This window comes from Mustelus asterias, chromosome 17 (genome assembly GCF_964213995.1).
Source record: "Mustelus asterias chromosome 17, sMusAst1.hap1.1, whole genome shotgun sequence".
Lineage (NCBI taxonomy): Eukaryota > Metazoa > Chordata > Chondrichthyes > Carcharhiniformes > Triakidae > Mustelus > Mustelus asterias.
The window spans coordinates 55,433,418-55,452,770 of NC_135817.1; the positions used below are offsets into that span (position 1 = coordinate 55,433,418).

General features: G+C 41.6%; 1 protein-coding gene across 1 annotated transcript in view; it reads left to right on the plus strand.

Annotated features, from left to right (window-relative positions):
• spag17 (sperm associated antigen 17) overlaps positions 1–16,606 on the plus strand; it is a 170,399-nt gene extending 153,793 nt beyond the window's left edge. The window contains exons 55-57 of the mRNA XM_078231884.1: positions 3,726–3,870; positions 12,045–12,182; positions 16,572–16,606. Of these exons, the coding sequence (XP_078088010.1) occupies positions 3,726–3,870; positions 12,045–12,182; positions 16,572–16,606 (318 nt within the window). The remainder of the gene's footprint in view (positions 1–3,725; positions 3,871–12,044; positions 12,183–16,571) is intronic.
• Positions 16,607–19,353: the final 2,747 nt, after the last annotated feature.

Below are 19,353 nucleotides of genomic sequence, written 5' to 3' on the forward strand. Positions count from 1 at the left end.
ATGCTCCTCTCTTTCATCCCCCAGTCATTGCCCCATCCCAACTCAGGTCCCACCCCGTTGGCACTGCCCCGGCACAGTTATAGTGCCCAGTGGGCACTGCCCGGCCATGCTCCCAGTCATCCGGGGGCTTCAATGGCCTCCGATCCCCCCAGTGTGGCCATTACATCTGGTCCCCATTGGTGAGGTCCATGTCTTGCCGATGAGGGGGGAAACGTTCAGGAGGCTGGAAACAGTCGTGCTGGGCACATTAATGACATGCAAAACACAGCTGGGAAGATGGCTTTCAGTTTTGAGTACAGCAAGGCAATGTGATTTATTCCACAAGCTAGAAACTTATATCACATGATTCCCACCTCGCCACCATCTTTAACGATGGATATGTATCCAAGGTCTGGAATTTGTGTTGGTCTTCAGGGTTAAAAGGAACGTTTGAGAGGCCATTGTCCAAGTAAATTGTTCCATCTTCACTGCAAGCCTGGATTATCAGATGCAGCAGCTGTAGCTCCCTTTGAAGTTGGGCTGCGCAGTGCCCACATGATCATTAGTACCTCCTTGGAGATAATGGCCAGAATTTTACCACCCTGCCTGCCACGGGAATCGGAGAGGGAGAGGGGCGGAGAATGGAAAGGTCTGTTGACCTCGGGCAGGATTTCACAGTTTTGGGACAAGCAAGGCTGTAAAATCCCACCCAATGAGGTGTGAGATTCCAGAAACTGCAAAGTGGCTTCTGGGTTCATGCAGGTTCAGTCATATTAAGGATCTTTGTTCAGTTTTTAAAATTTAGCAATAACCATGAGGATATCTGTACATATCTTATAAAAATATACAGTGTGAGATCATAGTCAGTCCCTCATAATATCTAAAGAGAAATGCAGCCATTTCAGGAATGAAAATGGGAGCCTAAATATGGAGGATAAATATATGATGGAAGTATTTAAACACATATTTTACATTGATTTTAAAAAGCAGTTTTCAAAGTGAGAACATAGATGTAGTAAAGAAGACACGATCAAATTAATTTGATAAAGCTAATTACAGATTTTTTTTTTAAAAAAGCAGAATTCATGTGTTTATGTCATAAGTCTACCATTCTAGGCTTTTGAAAAAGGTAAGAGAGGAGATAGGTGGGGCCTCAGGCCATAATTTTTCAATTGCTCTTATTGATGCAAACATTGCCATGGGTGTTTGCAGTACTCAATATTGTGTAAGGGAAAGAAAGGTCATCCAGGTAATTGTAGACCAGTTAGTCTTAATGTCAATTAATGGTGAACACTTTGGTCCTGAAAATTCTGAGTGTGTCTGTCAATGCTGCATTGGCGATCCAAGTGCAGCCCAACCCACTCTTCTTAAAGCAAAGCACCACCACGCTGCTGCATCTGAGGTCTCCACAAGGCACACCTTACTCAAAAAAAATATTTTCTTTTGACTCTACGGAAGCCATAGTGCGGTAATTGTATCCTCCAGAAATGAGTAGCTGAATCTACAAATGGTCTGGAACCACTTTGCATTCTTCCAATGGGTACATCACGCTGAGGGCTTTCAATGATGTCAAGGGTAAAACTTCCACAGGAAACTTGGGAGGAACTCCTTGTAGCCTTTCGGCATGAGGACAAAAGAGTGTTGGCTGGGTGAGAAAATCGGCATGCAGCTCACCAGCCACACAGTCGGCTTTTCTCTCCAGATAATCCAACGCTAAAGTCTGCTGTCATGGTCCATGCAGTGATGCTGGCAGGATGGGGTTGGAAAAAGACTCCAACACTCAGAACCCTGAGATCGAGGGCTCTTATCTCGAATAGAAAAATAAAGAACCCCACTACACACACACACACACACACACACATGCACCACATGCACAGAGGGAATATGTTCCACGGATAAAGGGAAATCCCCCTCCACCCCCTCCCCAATGAAGTCCCTCGGCACTGGCACCTGGCACTCAGGGGCAATGCAGGGTGCTAGGGCAGGATGCTAGGGGGCAGTGCCAGGGTACTGCCTGGACATTACTCTCTCCCCCCGGGATCTATGCATACCAGTACGCCCCTGGCAGGTTCCCTCTTCCTGGTTTCCATTTTTAAAAACATGTTGTAAACCTTGCCAACGTGATATCATCCGACAAGGAGCAAGATCCCAATGTAGGGGAATGATACAACGGGGAAGGCCTTTAATTAGATTGTAATTTATTTAAATTATGTTCCCAGGAACCTCGTTACGTCACCGGTGGCGAGAATTGAAAAATGAGATCTGACCGCCGAGATTCTCATTTTCCGATTATCGTGATATTTTGCGCCCACATCGCTGTTTAAAGTTTATTTATTAGTGTCACAAGTAGGCTTACATTAACACGGCGATGAAGTTACTGTGAAAATCCCCTTTACGCTGCAGCAAAAGCAGGTGCAAAATCGCAGCAAAGAATTCCCAGGATAGTGAGAATTCTGTTGCTTTGCTGAAAATGTGAGGTACATAAAATACAAAATAAATCAATTCCTATAAGGTGAAAAGAATGCATGTCTGTCTTCACCTCCTCCCCCCCCCCCCCGCCCCCCACCACCACCTCCCATACCTCTCCTTCCCCTCATTTCCATAACCCACACGGGGATGAGCAGAAGGGGAGAGACAGACCTGTACCCAATATAGGACCAAGAAATTCAGCATAAGCAAGTTTCACATGCCCCGAGCAAAAATCACCTACTCCACCTTCTCCAACCTCCAGGAATGAATGCCTTGATGCCTTCAAGTTAAAACTAGCAAGAATTTAGAAATGCATGGGTTGACGAAGGGTATTCCAGCACATTTGTCTAAAGTAAATCATGCTTGATTTTGATATAACTGAATGTAGTGATTGTAGATTTCCAGAACTAAAAAGCATGGTAGAAAAATTCAAGCATATGGTATAATACAAAATGCAGCAGCACAGGTAGAAAGTCAGTTAACAAGCAGACAGGAAGGATTATAGTATTTCAAGGGTGGAGAAAATTTGAAATGGTGTACAACAGGACTCCACTTTTCTTCTCTGAATCAATGAATTCAGGCTGGGTGTAGGGAAAACAATCTTGCAATTTGTTGGCAGCATAAGTTGCACTTTTGACAAATAGTGAAGGAAACTCTAAAGGTTTTAATGAACAGGACGACTGAGGGGTTCAGACATCTAATTCCCTGAAAGTACAAATGCAGGTAGCTGGAGCCGTAAACAAGAATCAATAGGATTTTGAGTTTTATGACAAAGGATATACAATACAAGAATAAAGAAATAGAAATGTATATGAAACATTGGTTAGACCACAATTAGAATACTGTGTACAGTACACATTAACCTGAATGATATCAGACATGGGAGATTTCCACAAGAACAGAGAAACATTATAAAGTGTTTTGATCGTGGATTGGGAAAGGCTAGTTCCTCTATTTGGGGAATCAGTGATGAGCAGACATCATTTTAAAATAATTATTCAGTCAGAAGACTTGTTGAGAGAAATTTCTTTACACTGAGGTTTGTTGATCAATAGATTGTTTGCTGAGTCTTATTAATTTTGGTTTACAAATATGAAAAAGTAACTTATTTTATTTCAGTAAAGGAAACATTGCTTGATATGTTTAAACAGATTTACAGTCTGTTTCACTCTGTATTCATTAATCTCACGCTTGGCAGAACAGATCTGCTGTTGCATTGGTGAAAGAAATGTTCCAAAGACCTGATTCCTATCAGCTAAACTCTTTCTTTCCTGCAGGTGGCAGCAGGGTTGGCGACGGAGCTGGAAATTGAGCTTTATGCCATAGCAATTGATTTGGAAAGCACTGAAGGAGCAGGGTACCTTTGTCATCACCTAGAAATCCAGACTGAAACAGATGAATTGTACCTCCCCATCATTGCAAATATCTTTTTCAAATTTCACTGTCATTATTTTCTAGGCTATGCTTGATGGACAACTGAAGTTGTTGTAAGGACTTAATTTTGAATGAAGAGGTAGGGTAAAAACTGTGTTGGTACATTTTCAGCAAGACTAACACATAGGGCGGGATTTTCTGGCTGCGCTCGTCCCAAGGTCGGAGAATCCCGCCCAAGGTCAACAGCCCTTTGCATGGTCTGTGTCCACCCGCTACAATTCCCGTGGCGGGTGGGACGGTAAAATCCCCCCCCCCATTGAATCCATTGGCTAAACAAACAGAATCTATGGCAAGTAAACCTTTTGCTCTGCCAGCTACTATATCCTGTGTAAAAAGAAAATTTCAAAATACTTAACACTTTTATTTGATCAGATAGGGGACACAAGGTTCTGTTTTAAAAAAGTATAAATGCATTTCCTGAAGCATATTTTTATCCGTTTCTCTAGCCAAATGGAAAAGATGGAAATTTGGTTCGCAGCTTAAGTGTAAGCATACGTAGCTACGTAAAAGAGAAAATATTGTTAACACCTAAAAAAAAATCAAAATGGATGTAAAATGTTTTTCAGCCTTTGTGCCAATTGTACAGGAAGAAGGATTAACAAGTGCAGATAACAATGAAGTGAAAGATAGTCTCTAAAGACGTAACAACATAATGTAATGTCAAACCACCTACTAGGACACAAGATACATGGCACAGAAACAGGCCTTTCAGCCTAATCAGTCAATGGCGGCATTTATGTTCCATCCACTACTCACGGATCGGATCAATGCTCTGTAGTCCTGCCGTATACTGTCATGAAAGATGGTGGACAATTAAACAACAAATGGGGGAGGGAGCTCTACAACATCCCCTTGCTCAATGATGGGGGAGCCCAGCAGATCATTGCAAAAAATGATGCTGAAACATTTACAACCATCTTCAGCCAGTGTGCTGAGTGGATGATCCATCTTGGCCTCCTCTAAAGGTCCCCACCATCATATATGTCAATCTTCAACCAATTCAATTCACTGCACATGATATCGAGAAATGTTTGTAGGCACAGGAAACAGCAAAGACTGTGGGCTGTGACAACAGTCTGCCAGTAGGACTGAAAACATGTGCTCCAGAATTAGCCATGCCCCTAGCCTAACTGTTTCAGTACAGCTACAACACTGGCATCTACCCAGCAATGTGGAAATTTTCCAGGTATGTCATGTTCATAAGAAGCAGGAAAAGTCCAATCTGGTGAATTGGCGCCATAACAGTCTACTCTTGATCATCAGCAAAGTGACAGAGGGTGTAATCCACAGTGCTATCAAACAACACTTGCAACAATCCGGTCAACGATGCTCAGTTTGGGTTCTGCCAGGGCCACCCAACTCCAGACCAAACGTGGATAAAAAAGCTGAACTCGAGAGGTGAGGTGAGTGACTGCCCTTGTTGCCAAACTAGCACTTGACCAATTGTAGCAACAAGGCGCCTTATCAAAATAGAAATCAATGGGAATCACAGGGAAAGCTCTCTATTGGTTGGAGTCATGTCGAGCACAATGGAAGACTGTTGTTGTAGTTGGAGACCAATCATCTCAGCATTGGGACCTCACTGCAGGAGTTCCTCAGGATAGTGTTCTAGGCCTAATCATCTTCAGCTTCTTCATCAATGACCTCCCCTCCATCATTAGGTCAGAAGTAGAGATGCCGGCTGATGATTGCAGTGTTTACTACCATCAGCATCCTGGGGGTTGCCATTGACCAATAACTTAATTGGACCAGCTTTATAAATACTGTGGCTATAAGAGCAGATGAGAATTCTGTGACAAGTAACTCATCCCCTCACTCCCCAAAGCCTGACCACCACAAGGCATAAGTCAGGAGTGTGATGGCATACTCTCCATTTGCCTGAATTAATGTAACTCCAACAATACTCAAGAAACTCAACACCATCGTGGACAAAGCAGCCCACTGGATCAGTTGTCCATCCAACACCTTAAACATTGCCACTCCCTCGACCACCAACACAAAATTGTAGCCATGTGTGCCATCTACAAACTGCATTACAGCAACTCCCTGAGGTTCCATCAATAACACCTTCTAAATCTGCAACCTCTACCACCTAGAGGAACAAGGGCAGCAGGTGCATGGGGACACTAAGATATTGATAATAGTATTATATATTATATAACATATAATTATATATTAAGATATTGATAATAGTATTATATATCCCTCTACAGGGATTCTGTAGAGGGTGAACTAATGTTTATGAAATTTTTATGTTAACCACTTTTTAAATAGGTCAATTTGAATTTCTGTTAGACCAATTAACAACCAAGGTAATTGGGAAACAGGAAGGCAATTTCTAGTAAGGAACCATAAATGTAGTTTATGACTTGACGGTGGCTTTAAATCTGAATTCAAGAATTTGTCTGCTTTGAAGATATATTTAAAAAGGTTACGTTCAATATTTTGAATTGAGGATGACACCTAATTTGTAAACAAATCATTCATTGTTTTTATTGATCTGTACTAGAAGGAATCATAGAATCATAGAATCATAGAATCCCTACAGTGCAGAAGAAGGCCATTCGGCCCATCGAGTCTGCACCGACCACAATCCCACCCAGGCCCTACCCCCACATATTTACCCGCTAATCCCTCTAACCTACGCATTTTAGGATTCTAAGGGGCAATTTTTTTAACCTGGCCAATCAACCTAACCCGCACATCTTTGGACTGTGGGAGGAAACCGGAGCACCCGGAGGAAACCCACGCAGACACGAGGAGAACGTGCAAACTCCACACAGACAGTGACCCGAGCCGGGAATCGAACCCGGGACCCTGGAGCTGTGAAGCAGCAGTGCTAACCACTGCGCTACCGTGCCGCCCTTTCTTTATTTTCTAACATAATAGGAAATATTTTTTAACATTTGTTCTTAATGGTTTTAGTATCTGTGAGGCTGGTGAATATGTTCAAGAGGATGTGACTATTTTTGTAACTGTTCTGTGTGTAAAAAAAATGTGTTATTTGTTCACAGTAAGATGTAAACTCTGAGGACCTTGGGGAAACAAGAGATAAATACTTGTTTTTAGACTATGTGGCTCCAGTCACAGAGGTTGTGTGACTTAAAACTCCAGCAAATGGAAGAGCTGAATTTTGGCTATTCTCAAATAAGGGATCCCAGAATGATGAGAAGTTGTTGGCACAGTATTACCATGGCTTCTGGGGTATGACTGTCCTGGACACAGTCCAATATCACTTTAAAGACCGAGAAGAGATAAAAGTTGTCTGTTCTAGCAACACTCAAGGACTCCTAGGAACTTGATGGATGAGGAACTTCCATATTGTCTTCACTGCTTTGTGTTAAGTATATGTTAAATCTTGCTTAATAAATTCTGCTTAATTCATTCTTTGCTAGTTATTCATACCTTGTTAGGTCGAGCACAACTGAGGACCCAAGTGATAGAAATTAAGAATTCGGAACTTGTAAATTTTGATTAAAATACCCCAAAAATACCCCAAAACCCCAAATTGTTACACCACCATCTGCAAGTTCCCCTTCAAGCCATACACCATTCTGACTTGAAATTATTTCTCCATTTCTTCAGTGTCATAGGATCAAAAACTTAAATCTCCATTCCCATTAGCACCTATATCTGATGGACCTCAGTGATTCAAGAAGGCAGCTCACTCCTACCTTCTCAAGGGCAATTAGGAATGAGCAACAAATACAGGCCTGGCCGGTGATGTTCATATCACAGCAGTGAATTTAAAGAAACTCGAGCCTCTAGCTTTTAGCCTTTGCCAAAAACACTTTTGTCAGGTCTAGAATTTGAAGACCCTTGCTACCCTGTAGCCTCTCAAGAATTTCCTCTATGCCAAAGCAAAAGCTAGGCATCAGCTTTTGTCCTGTCATTTCATTCCTTATAATCTGTACAGGACCACATGGGTTTGTCCTTCTAAGGTCTTGGGTCAACACCACCACAGGCCTAGGGCAACCATTATTAGAAATAGGTCCAAAATCTTGTGTGTGTTTTCTTGCATTTTATGTCACAGGAAATACATATTGAGTATATTCGATTTGAGCTACCTGTGTTTACTTGATGACAAACTGGCTTGGCCTGAAATCAGTGATTGGAATCATGACAATGTTGCTAGCTTTCTGTTTGCATGGATTTTGTGAATGGGAGATAACTGAGCTGATGGTAATTGGTTCACTTTGGAGCATCCTTACTCGTAGATAAGAAGTCCAAAGATCTCGCTTTCCCCTCCCTCCTCCAGCCTGGCCATGATGCATAGGTACAGTGAGGCATGATTTCACCACATCTACGTGATATACCTACAAAAGTCTATTTATTAATTATTGTCACAAGTAGGCTTACATTAACACTGCAATGAAGTTACTGTGAAAATCCCCTAGTCACCACACTCCGGTGCTTGTTCGGGTAACACTGAGGGAGAATTTAGCACGACCAATTCATCTAACCTGCAAATCTTTCGGACTGTGTGAGGAAACCTACGCCGACATGGGGAGAACGTGCAGACAGTGACCCAAGCTGGGAATCGAATCCAAGTCCCTGGCGCTGTGAGGCAGCAGTGCTAACCACTGTGCCACCGTGCTGCCCTGATGCTGATATGATACATTGGGTGTTTTCAATTTGTACTATTATACCATATGAACATGCAAGCATACAAAATGACTGGCAGGAAAAATCACCATTCCCTCATAGCAAAACATCTCCAACATCCTCACACACCCTTGTCCCATACCAATATAATCTCCTAAGATTGGCAAAAACTCAGGGCCTGTAAAGAAAAGCAAATCTGAAAAATTACTCTCCCTTTTTTCAGCATTTTGATACCAGTTTGGGAAGTCACGTCAACCTTTTATGTGATGTGATCTTTGCCTCAGCCAAGAATGTGTCTAGCTCTCTTTGGAAATTATATAGAGGCAGCAAACACTGCAAAGCATTACAGAGGCACATTACTCTTTAGGGAAAAGAAGAACCACCCAACACTTAGCCAATTTATATTCTTGCATACTTTTAAAAAATGTCCCCCACTTTCCCTATCTGTCAAACTAAAATAATCTATCAATAGTCACACAGTCCAACTCTTTCATTATTTTATATACTTCCCTGATCACTGCTCTAAAGTAAATCAGCCCAGCTCTATTAGCTTATCTGAGTGACTATGGATCTTTAAGTTAAGAATCATTCTCGTAGCTCTCCTTTGAACCTTTCCAAGACCACGATAATCACCCAACTTTGAGAGACACAAAACTAGCCTCAGTATGGACAATGCTGTATATGACAGAACTGTGATCTTTAACTTGTAAGGAATGGTTCTGTTAATACAGCCCACTATTCAGTTTGCTTTGGCGATGACGTTTTGCATTGGTCGTGAACTTTGAGTGATACAGGCACTGTAGCACCAAGATCCTTCAATTGAACAAGGAACAAATAAAATTACAACACAGTAAAAGGCCCTTCGTCCCTTCAAGCCTGCACCGACCATGCTACCCGACTAAACTAAAGCCCCCTACCCTTTCGGGGACCATCTCCCTTTATTCCCATCCTATTCATGTATTTGTCAAGACGCCCCTTAAAAGTCGCTATTGTATCCGCTTCCACTACCTCCCCCTGCAGCGAGTTCCAGGCACCCACCACCCTCTATGTAAAAAACTTGCCTCGTACATCTCCTTTAAATCTATGCCAAGTAATTGACTCTTCCACCTTAGGAAAAAGCTTCTGACTATCCACGCTGTCCATGCCCCTTATAATCTTGTAGACTTCTATCAGGTCGCCCCTCAACCTCCGTCGTTCCAGTGAGAGCAAACCAAGTTTCTCCAACCTCTCCTCATAGCTAATGCCCTCCATGCCAGGCAACATCCTGGTAAATCTTTTCTATACCCTCTCCAAAGCCTCCACATCCTTCTGGTAGTGTGGCAACCAGAATTGAACTAGGTTCTATAAAGCTGCAACATGACTTGCCAATTTTTAAACTCAATGCCCCGGCCGATGAAGGCAAACATGCCGTACGCCTTCTTGACTACCTTCTCCACCTGCGTTGTCACTTTCAGTGACCTGTGTATCTATACACCCAGATCTCTCTGCCTATCACTTCTCTTAAGGGTTCTGCCATTTACCACATACTTACTATCTGTATTACACCTTCCAATATACATTTGTCCAGATTAAACTCCATTTGCCATTTCTCCGCCCAAGTCTCCAACTGATCTATATCCTGCTGTACCTTCTGATGGTCCTCATCGCTATTCGCAAATTCACCAACCTTTGTGTCATCCGCAAACTTACTAATCAATCCAGTTACATTTTCCTCCAAATCATGTATATATATTACAAACAGCAAAGGTGCCAGCACTGATCCTTGAGGAATGCCACTTGTCACAGCCCTCCATTCAGAAACGTACCCTTCCACTGCTACCCTCTGTCTTTTATGACTGAGCCAGTTCTGTATCCACCTTGCCTGCTCACCTCTGATCCCATGCGACTTCACCTTCTGCACCAGTCTGCCATGAGGAACCTTGTCAAAGGCCTTACTGAAGTCCATGTAGACGACATCCACTGCCCTACCCTCATCAATAATTTTCGTCACTTCCTCAAAAAACTTGATCAAGTTAGTGAGACATGACCCCTTCACAAAATCATGTTGCCTCTCGCAAAATTGCTTTCAGTATCACACAATGACCTGGGACTTCTTTATTGAAATTGCATGCCAACATATTTAGATTTTGTATTACTGCACAGCCAGCAACATCACAATGGTTATGATCTTTTCAGTTGGTCCTCACTAAGACCAGAAATACCATCCTAACTCATGATTCTACAGTTGGAGCCTCTGAGATCTCTGGCATTGTTCGCTGGGGGGGGGGGATCCCATTCTATGGTGAGCTACTTGTTCTTGGGATTGCAGACTGGTTAAATGGGACTCCCTCTGGTGATGGATACCCACCTTCTAGTATTTTGAAAAGTTTGATGAAAAAGCTGCAGTGAAAGAAAATTTTCCACTGGGGCGGCTCAGTGGTTAGCACTGCTACCTCGCAGCGCCAGGGACCCAGGTTCGATTCCAAACTTGAATTGCTGTCTGTGTGGAGTTTTCACGTTCTCCCTATGTTTGTGTGAGTTTCCTCCCATAGTTCAAAGATGTGCTGGTTAGGAGAATTGGCCATGCTAAATTGTCCCTTAGTGTCCAAAGATGTGTCGGTTAGGTGGTTTAGCTGGGTAAATATGAGGGGTTACAGGGAGAGGGCAGCAGTTGGGCCTGGGTAAGATACTCTTTCAGAGACTTGGTGCCGACTCAATGGGTTGAATGGCCTCCTTCTGAACTGTAGGGATACTATAGTTCTAATATTTCATTATTTCGTAGGTTATTGACACTTATAGAAACTGTGATTATCTCTGAAATGAGAACGGAAAATATTTTCAGCATACGGATTTGAAGAAATTCAGGATTGCTACTCACTGTTTATCTTTGATAAAAATTCCCACAAATCAAAAGTGAAAATATTCCAGTTGAGGGCATAACTAATGTCTCTGGACAGGGAGTGATATTGGTATTGGTTTGTAAACATTGGGTGCTTTTGGTTCTAAATAAAATAATTTTTAAAAGGAACAGTAGCAACACAAATTACAGGAGAAAATGAATTTGATTGACACCTTTTATTTTGTTCATGAGAATTGAGCATCAGTGGCAAGGCCAGCATTTATTATCCATCCCTAATTACCTTTGAGAAAGTAGTGATGAGCTGCCTGTTTGAACAGTTGTAGTTATTGCGAAAGAGGTATAACCACATGAAGGAAAGGCATTCCAGGATTTTGACCCAGTGACAGTGTAGGGATGATATATTTCCAAGTCAGGATGGTGTGTGACTTGGAGGTGAACTTGCCAGTGGTGATGTTCCAGATGGTGATTGTTCTTCTCAGTGGAAGAAGTCACAGGTTTGGAAGGTCCTGTCAAAGAAAGTTTGATGAGTTGCTGCAGTGTAACTTATCTAGATGGTACACGCTTGCCACTGATGGCGAAGTGAGTGATTGTTTAAGATATTAGATGGGGTGACAATCAGCTGGGCTACTTTGTCCTGGATGGTGTCAAGCTTCTTGAGTGTTGTTGTTGCTCTCTACATATCTCATGACAAGACAATTAAAACCTTAACCAAATTCACCAGTTTTAACAGAAAATGTTTACAAGAACAGAACAGAGGAGTATCCAAAAGGTGGAAAAGCTGAAGGGGTGCGACTGAATAGTACTGACCCCACCTCTCGCATGGACATCATACGGCATCGTAAACCTCCAACAGAAGGTAATTATGTATAAGTTAACATCCTCCTGGTGATCTAAGAGTGTAATTGTTCAAGGATTCACCCTGGGGCTATGTTCAATCAAATCAAATCCACTAAGCACAGCCTTTGCCAGTTCACGGCTAGATTCAAAACTTTAAATCTGTCTGTCAGTATCAACAAACCTACAGTACAGAATCTGTGATGCTTGTGGAGATACCTCTGAATTAAACAGCTCCACACTACCAAGCAGAAAAGTTTAGCAGTCTTCCTGACAGGAAAGGGGAATATTTCATGTAGGATCTTAAGGTTACAGTTCAACATCCAGGTGCGTTCGTGCACTGGATTTAAATAGACAGATCGAAGCTGAGATGACAAGAAACTTAGAACAGGTAGAGTCTGAGAATAAGGAGATGAAACCACAGAAGAAATATCCTCAAAAAATCCAGATAAAAAAAGAGAAAAATGAGAATGAAACTATGGGCTGGAGTTTTCTCTTTTTCTTTGCCTTGGATCAGGCAGAATTGTGACAGGAAAAGCAGCAAAATTATCAACAAGATTTACTGATACCTCACCCCATTCAAACCTAAATGTCCCTCCTCCCCCACCTACTGGAATGTCGCGGGGTCATTTCTTCTCTGCCCAACACATGCAAATTCCAGAATTCCAAAACTGTGACAGCACAGAATTAGGCCATTCGGCCTGTCTCACCTGTGTCTCCAAATGACCACTTCACCTAATGCCATTTGTTAGGAATGGGTTAACAGTTACCTTCCACTTAAGCCCTAAATTAGATGGTAATCATTTAATCAAAGTCACTGGGATATATAAAGAGGTTACAGGTAGCACTGTGTTTTGGGGATGAGTACGTGGAGTTGAATCAGAAAATAAAGGGAGTGTATGAAGAAGTAAGACTTGTGTTTCCGTTACTGGATTGCAACTGAGGCTCAGACACCATTGCCCTGCCTTCTCCGAGTAACCTTGTACATTCCTTTTCAGATTATATCCAATTCTATCTTGAATGCCTCAATTGAGTCTGCCTCCACCATACTATCAGGCAATACATTCTGAATCTTAACAACTCACTGCATGAAAAGGTTTCTCCTCAACTCCATTGCTTCTTTTTCCAATTAACCTTAAATCTGTGCCATTTCATTCTTGATCCTTCCACCAGTGGGAACATTTTTCCCTATTTACTGCATCCAGACCCCTCATGATTTTGAAAAGCTCTATCAATTTTGTTTTTAATTCTTTCATGGGATGTAAGTATCTGGGCTAGACCATCATGCATTGCCCATCTCTTATTGCCCTTGGGAAGATGGTGGTGAGCTGTGTTCTTAAACTGCTGCAGTGCATGTGGTGTAAGTGCACCCACTGTGCTGTTAGAAAGGGGGTTGCAGGATTTTGACCCAGTGACAGTGAAGGATCGGCAATACAGTTCCAAGTCAGGATGGTGAGTAGCTTGGAGGGGAACTTGCAGGTGATGGTGTTCCCATGCATCTGCTGCCCTTATCCTTCTAGGTGGTAGAGGCCATGGGTTCAGAAAGTCCTATCGAAGAGGCTGTGGTGAGTTGCTGCAGTGCATCTTGTAGATCGTACATATTGCTGTCAACTTCAAGGAAAACAGTCCCAAATTCTCCGGTCTATCTATGTAACTGAAGTTCCTCATTGATACCATTCTTGTAAATCTTTTCTGCATTTTCTCTGCCTTCATATCTTTCCTAAAGTTTAGGATCCAGAATTGAATATAATACTCCAGCTGAGACTGAACCAATGTTTTATACAAGTTTAACATACTCCCTTTGTTCTTCTATTTTATGCAACTATTGAAAAAGCCTAGGATACTGTTTGCTTAACTAATTGCAATCTCAACTTGCCCTGCCACCTTCAGTAACTTTTGTACATATACACATGTCCACATACATGTGTATACATTTACACATGTCCTTTTGAAATTCTACACTATCATCCTCATATTTACAATGTTTCCAAGTTTTGTATATTTGCATTAACATAAATACTGGAAAAAGTGTTGCTTGAAAAAACACTTTTGTCTTGCAATCATCAGGACATTTTGCAAGAATAGCAATATAAGGAGAAAAAAAATGATTGATACTGTATGAGAAGAGAATGCTGATTGACAAGTGTACTCTGATAGAATATTGCCTTGGAGAATGCACCAGATAATGGTGACTGACAAATACCTGACAAGCATTGTTTGAAATTTAAACCAGGCATTTGAATAGAATAGAATAGAATCCCTACAGTGCAGAAAGAGGCCATTTGGCCCATCGAGTCTGCACCGACCACAATCCCTACCCCCTTATCCCTACATATTTACCCACTAATCCTCTAACCTACACATCTCGGGACACTAAGGGGCAATTTTTAGCATAGCCAATTAACCTAACCCGCACATCTTTGGACTGTGGGAGGAAACCGGAGCAGACACGAGGAGAATGTGCAAACTCCACACAGACAGTGACCCAAGCCAGGAATCGAACCCAGATCCCTGGAGCTGTGAAGCAGCAGTGCTAACCACTGTGCTACCGTGCCGCCCAATTCTGATTGGTCAAAGCATTACCCTGGGGGAATGAATCAATGAATGGCTTTCACTTATTTTGTTTAGCTGAAATACTCTAATGTATGTACATATTCATTTTGTCTGCAAAGAACAGAGCCTTGTGTATTAATATATGTAAACTCCCAGTCCACACAAGTGCACCACACAGCAAGCCTGACTGACAGTCTTAAATTAGTTATCAGCCTAATCCATTGTGCCTGTTTCAGCTAAACATTTGGATGACAGCCATTCTCTTTTTGGATGTCTGATGGTCACCCATTTTCTCTCTCCCTGCATACCCTTAAGCTGCAAGTTGGCCACATCTACAAATATGCTACCCACAAAGCGCTCAGTCTCACAGATGCACCACAGTGATGCCAGCTGCTACTCATACTCTGAAACCCAGAGGTCAAGCTGCTTAAGCTAATGACACTTCATGCACAAATAGCTATTTGGGATGCAAGAAGCATCCTGGAGATCCCACATAGCACAGGATAAGCACTCCGGTTGGAGCAATCCTGCCATTCCTCAATTAATAAACCTAGTTACTGCTAATAAACCTTACTACTGTTAATAAATCTTACCTTTACTAATAAACCTTACGAATACTAATAAACCTCACCAATACTAATAAACTTTACTTAAAAATAAAAGGTGACTCTCAGCTATGCACTTCTCTTCTGTTGGTGCCACTTCAAGCTAACTGAATAAAGTCTAAATCAGGATTACTGGTTTGCTTAAAAATGTTTACATTTTTAACGTCCCAGTTGTTTAGACTCAGTCTCTAAGCAGCAATACTCACCAGTCAATTACTTCCCACTTTTTCTGTGATGTTGCAGTTTGATTTTTTTTTTCACTTTTCAAACTCTGACGTGCCCCCGGACAGCCTGCTCCTGCTCCTCCTGACTCTGCCTCAAGGTCCACTGGTGGGTTAAGCCTAGATTCCCAGCCTAATTTCTTTCCATCTTAATGTTTCCACAGCTCCTCAAATGATACCTGATCCTAGCCCTGAAGTAGCCAATTAAATCCAAAATGCTGTAAACGGAGTGTATAGACTTGTCAACATCTTGACGGTTTATTTGGTAAAAGCCTCAACCCCTTTAAACTTTCTTTCCACGTTTCTTGGTGCTGAAGTGCAGGTGGTATTGGAGCATCATCCTGGACCTTTCTGGGAGCATGCTTCCGCCAACTGACAAGAACTACACGACAATCCCACCATGAGTATACCTTGACCTCAAAAACTGGACAAGTGTGGGAGCAGCAGGCAGTAGTTCATTCTAACCTCACAGGGTCAGGTAAAGGAAAGATTGACTCTGAATCTGAAATCAGGTGTAGAAATCAAGAGGGGCAGGCAAGCTCAAGAATGAAAATGTTGTTGGTTCCACTGACGTATCAAAATTTTCCAATGGGGAATTAGCAATCTATTGTGCTTAAATCTATTTATCTTATCCTGGGCTCTTCTACCAATGCTGGATGCCCTGCATATGGTGATAGTCTTAGTCTTGCTAATGCATTAATGATGGATAATGTGAGGTATAACATCACTGTGCCATTATCTACTTGGCAGGATGGCCCCACTTCCATCTGCACAGGTGCTTCAGGTATCTGGCAGAAATGAGGCCAGTAAGCCCGAACAAATGTGAAAATGGACAGGTTCCAATTCATAAGATTCTTGCCTCGTTTTCTACTTCTAACTATTCCTGTACTTCAGAAAAACTGGTGGAAAATAATGAGTATCTGCAATTGGTGATATTATACTATTAGCATTTGGATATGCTTATTCTGTAACTGTTTCAGATGTCACCTATTTATTCAATAAAAAGTATGATTGTTTTTCTTATTTTTACAGCTCCAGTTGGTGCCTACGTCATGTGTGGAACTTAGCTCCCATCCCATCCTGCCGCAGACCTTAACACTAGTCACAGTTTTCTTTCTTTTGGTTTCTGATTCAAACCAAGCATTTATTGTTATTTTTACTAAAACAATTTTCTTGCTGTATTAACAAACTAACGTGCTTTTACACCAAACTTTCAAACAACACATTACTGAGAAATTTATTTTGTAGATTTTATGTTGTCATGCATGATTGATAATAAAATCAACATATCTTACTGAAGCCATCACTTTGTTTTAAAGAAAGCCAAAGCTTTTAGTTTAGTTTGTCAGATGCCTTTCAAGTTCAACTGATTCAAAACCCGTGAGTTATTTATAGGGAGAACACGGAAACCTTCCAGCTGTCATATGTTCAATCCATCCTTATCCTGTCTTGCTCTCAATTCTGCACCACCGCAACCTCCCCACCCCCTTTGATCCCCACCCTCTATCCCCAAAGACCTTGATCATAATGAATTTAAATTTTTTGTCCTCATCTTCCAAGCTCCCAATGGCTTGGCAATTTCCTTAGCTTGAGAGGACTGCTCCATTATAACATTTGATCCTTTAACTCAGCCTTTGTTTATCCCTTCATCCTAACGCTCATCACAGAGCCTTTAGCTGCATCACCACTGTCAGTGTGTCAATATATAAGCAAGTGCATGCTGTGACAATTACATTCATAAACTAATTACTTCCTTAAAAACAGGAAATGGTTATTGGCTCAACCACAAAGAACAAAGAACAGTACAGCACAGGAAACAGGCCCTTCGGCCCTCCAAGCCTGTGCCGCTCCTTGGTCCAACTAGACCAATCGTTTGTATCCCTCCATTCCCAGGCTGCTTATGTGACTATCCAGGTAAGTCTTAAACGATGTCAAAAGAGTATAAATGGATACAGCTGGAGCAGTTGCTGGGGACCATTTTATTTGAAGTTTGTTCCTCTGCTTAGTTGGATGCAGAATAAACTTGCTGAAGGTAAAAAAAAACAAGCAGCTGTATTATTCCTCCATCACATACTAACATTTAGTATTAATATAGTAGCAGATGATGAACATTAAGCCTTGGTGATTGGATGCTGCAAAAAGAAGTTTTTTGTCTTCGCCTTCTGAAAGAAAAGACATTTACTACTGCTGGCAAATTTAAGTTACAGGATGTCACAAGTACGATGCAAAATATCAAGCCTTGGTTCTCCCCCAATTTTCTCAGTGGCAAAACCACGTCAGCATTAGAAAACTTAAGTTGACATGTGGACACTGATTACTTCATTACCTTGAAAGAAGCATAGCATAGCTTTGGCTTTGTCATTTCCTGAAAGATTAGAAGTAGAGTACTTTCAGAGTGGAACGTGAATGATTTGGAATAGGGACTGGACCTTCTGTTACAGCTTTCAGATAAATTCTATAAAAATGATGACTTATTGGAAGTATATGAAACCTGGTCAGCCTTTGTTAGATTTAGAAAAAAACTGACAATCAGTCCATGGAGGAATATATCATGGACTTTGACAAATGGTATATGAGACTGAAGAGATTTGAACACAGTTTGTATTGGCATTTAGGTTTTTTGATTGTGCATGCATTTTTCATGTCATTGGACTTTATTATCAACCAGGGTCCAAATCTGAGGTTAAAAATCCTCTTTTAGACAAAATGATTGCTGCCCTAAAAAAATCTGAGAAGACAGTCATTTCCAGCTACTTTCCTATTAAATATAGGCATCTCTGTGATAAAAAGAAAAGATGGAGGATTCGATGGTGGCCGAGTTTGGAGATCGACAAAATGTGAGATGCAGATTTCAATAGAAAGATGGGGTTATTGATAGGTTGTCTGAAGATAGCCACAATTTAACCAATTTGAGAATCAAGATTAAAAAGTGGGTCTGGGATGGCAATTGCAGATGTTTAAACCTGAGAAATACATGGGGATTGGTTAATTGATTTTATCATTGTGATTCCAAGCATCATTATGCAATGCATTTCCCACAGCGAAAGAATCAATTTTTTGAAATGATGCATGAAGCAGAGCATTCTGAGGCTGAAAATGATGAGGGGGTCTGCCATGAAGGAATTGTGTTGGTCACTGGAAGTTTGAATCCTATTTTAACGGCCGATTCATTCAACTGTGCAGTTTTACATTGTGGTTGCACTTCCATAGTGTGTGGGGTGGACTGGCTTTATTGCTATCTGAAGTCTCTTGCTGAGGCAGATCGGCAGAAGGTCAAGGAGTATGAAAGCTCTACACGCTTCAGGTTTGGTGATCGCAACACGATAACAATTTTCAAAAGGGTAGTCCACCCTTGCAGGGATCAACCTTTTCAGCACTACAGAAGTTTTTCTAGCAACATACCGCTCCTGTTAAGCAGGTCTTCAATGAAGCAAGCACAAATGACTCTGGACATGATAAAATCCAAAGTGATCGTGCTCGTGAAGACCAGATCTACATTTTACTAGATCAGGCCATTAAGGAAGCCAGAAATTTCTCAAAGAATTCATGAAGTCTAATTAACTTCTGGGAAGCAGAATCTGGTTGGCAAAAAGAAGATTGTTTGGATGTTGCATAGACGGTTTTCACATTCAGGGCCACAAAAATTGAAGGCTTTACTGCAAGACACTGGAACACTTGATAAAGAATACAATGACCTTACAGAGCAAATTACAGCACAGTGTGAAATTTGGATCAAATATCAAAAGACACCACTGCATCCTGTTGTGAGCTTGCCACTAGTCAGGAAATTTAACCATGCAGTGGCAGTGGACTT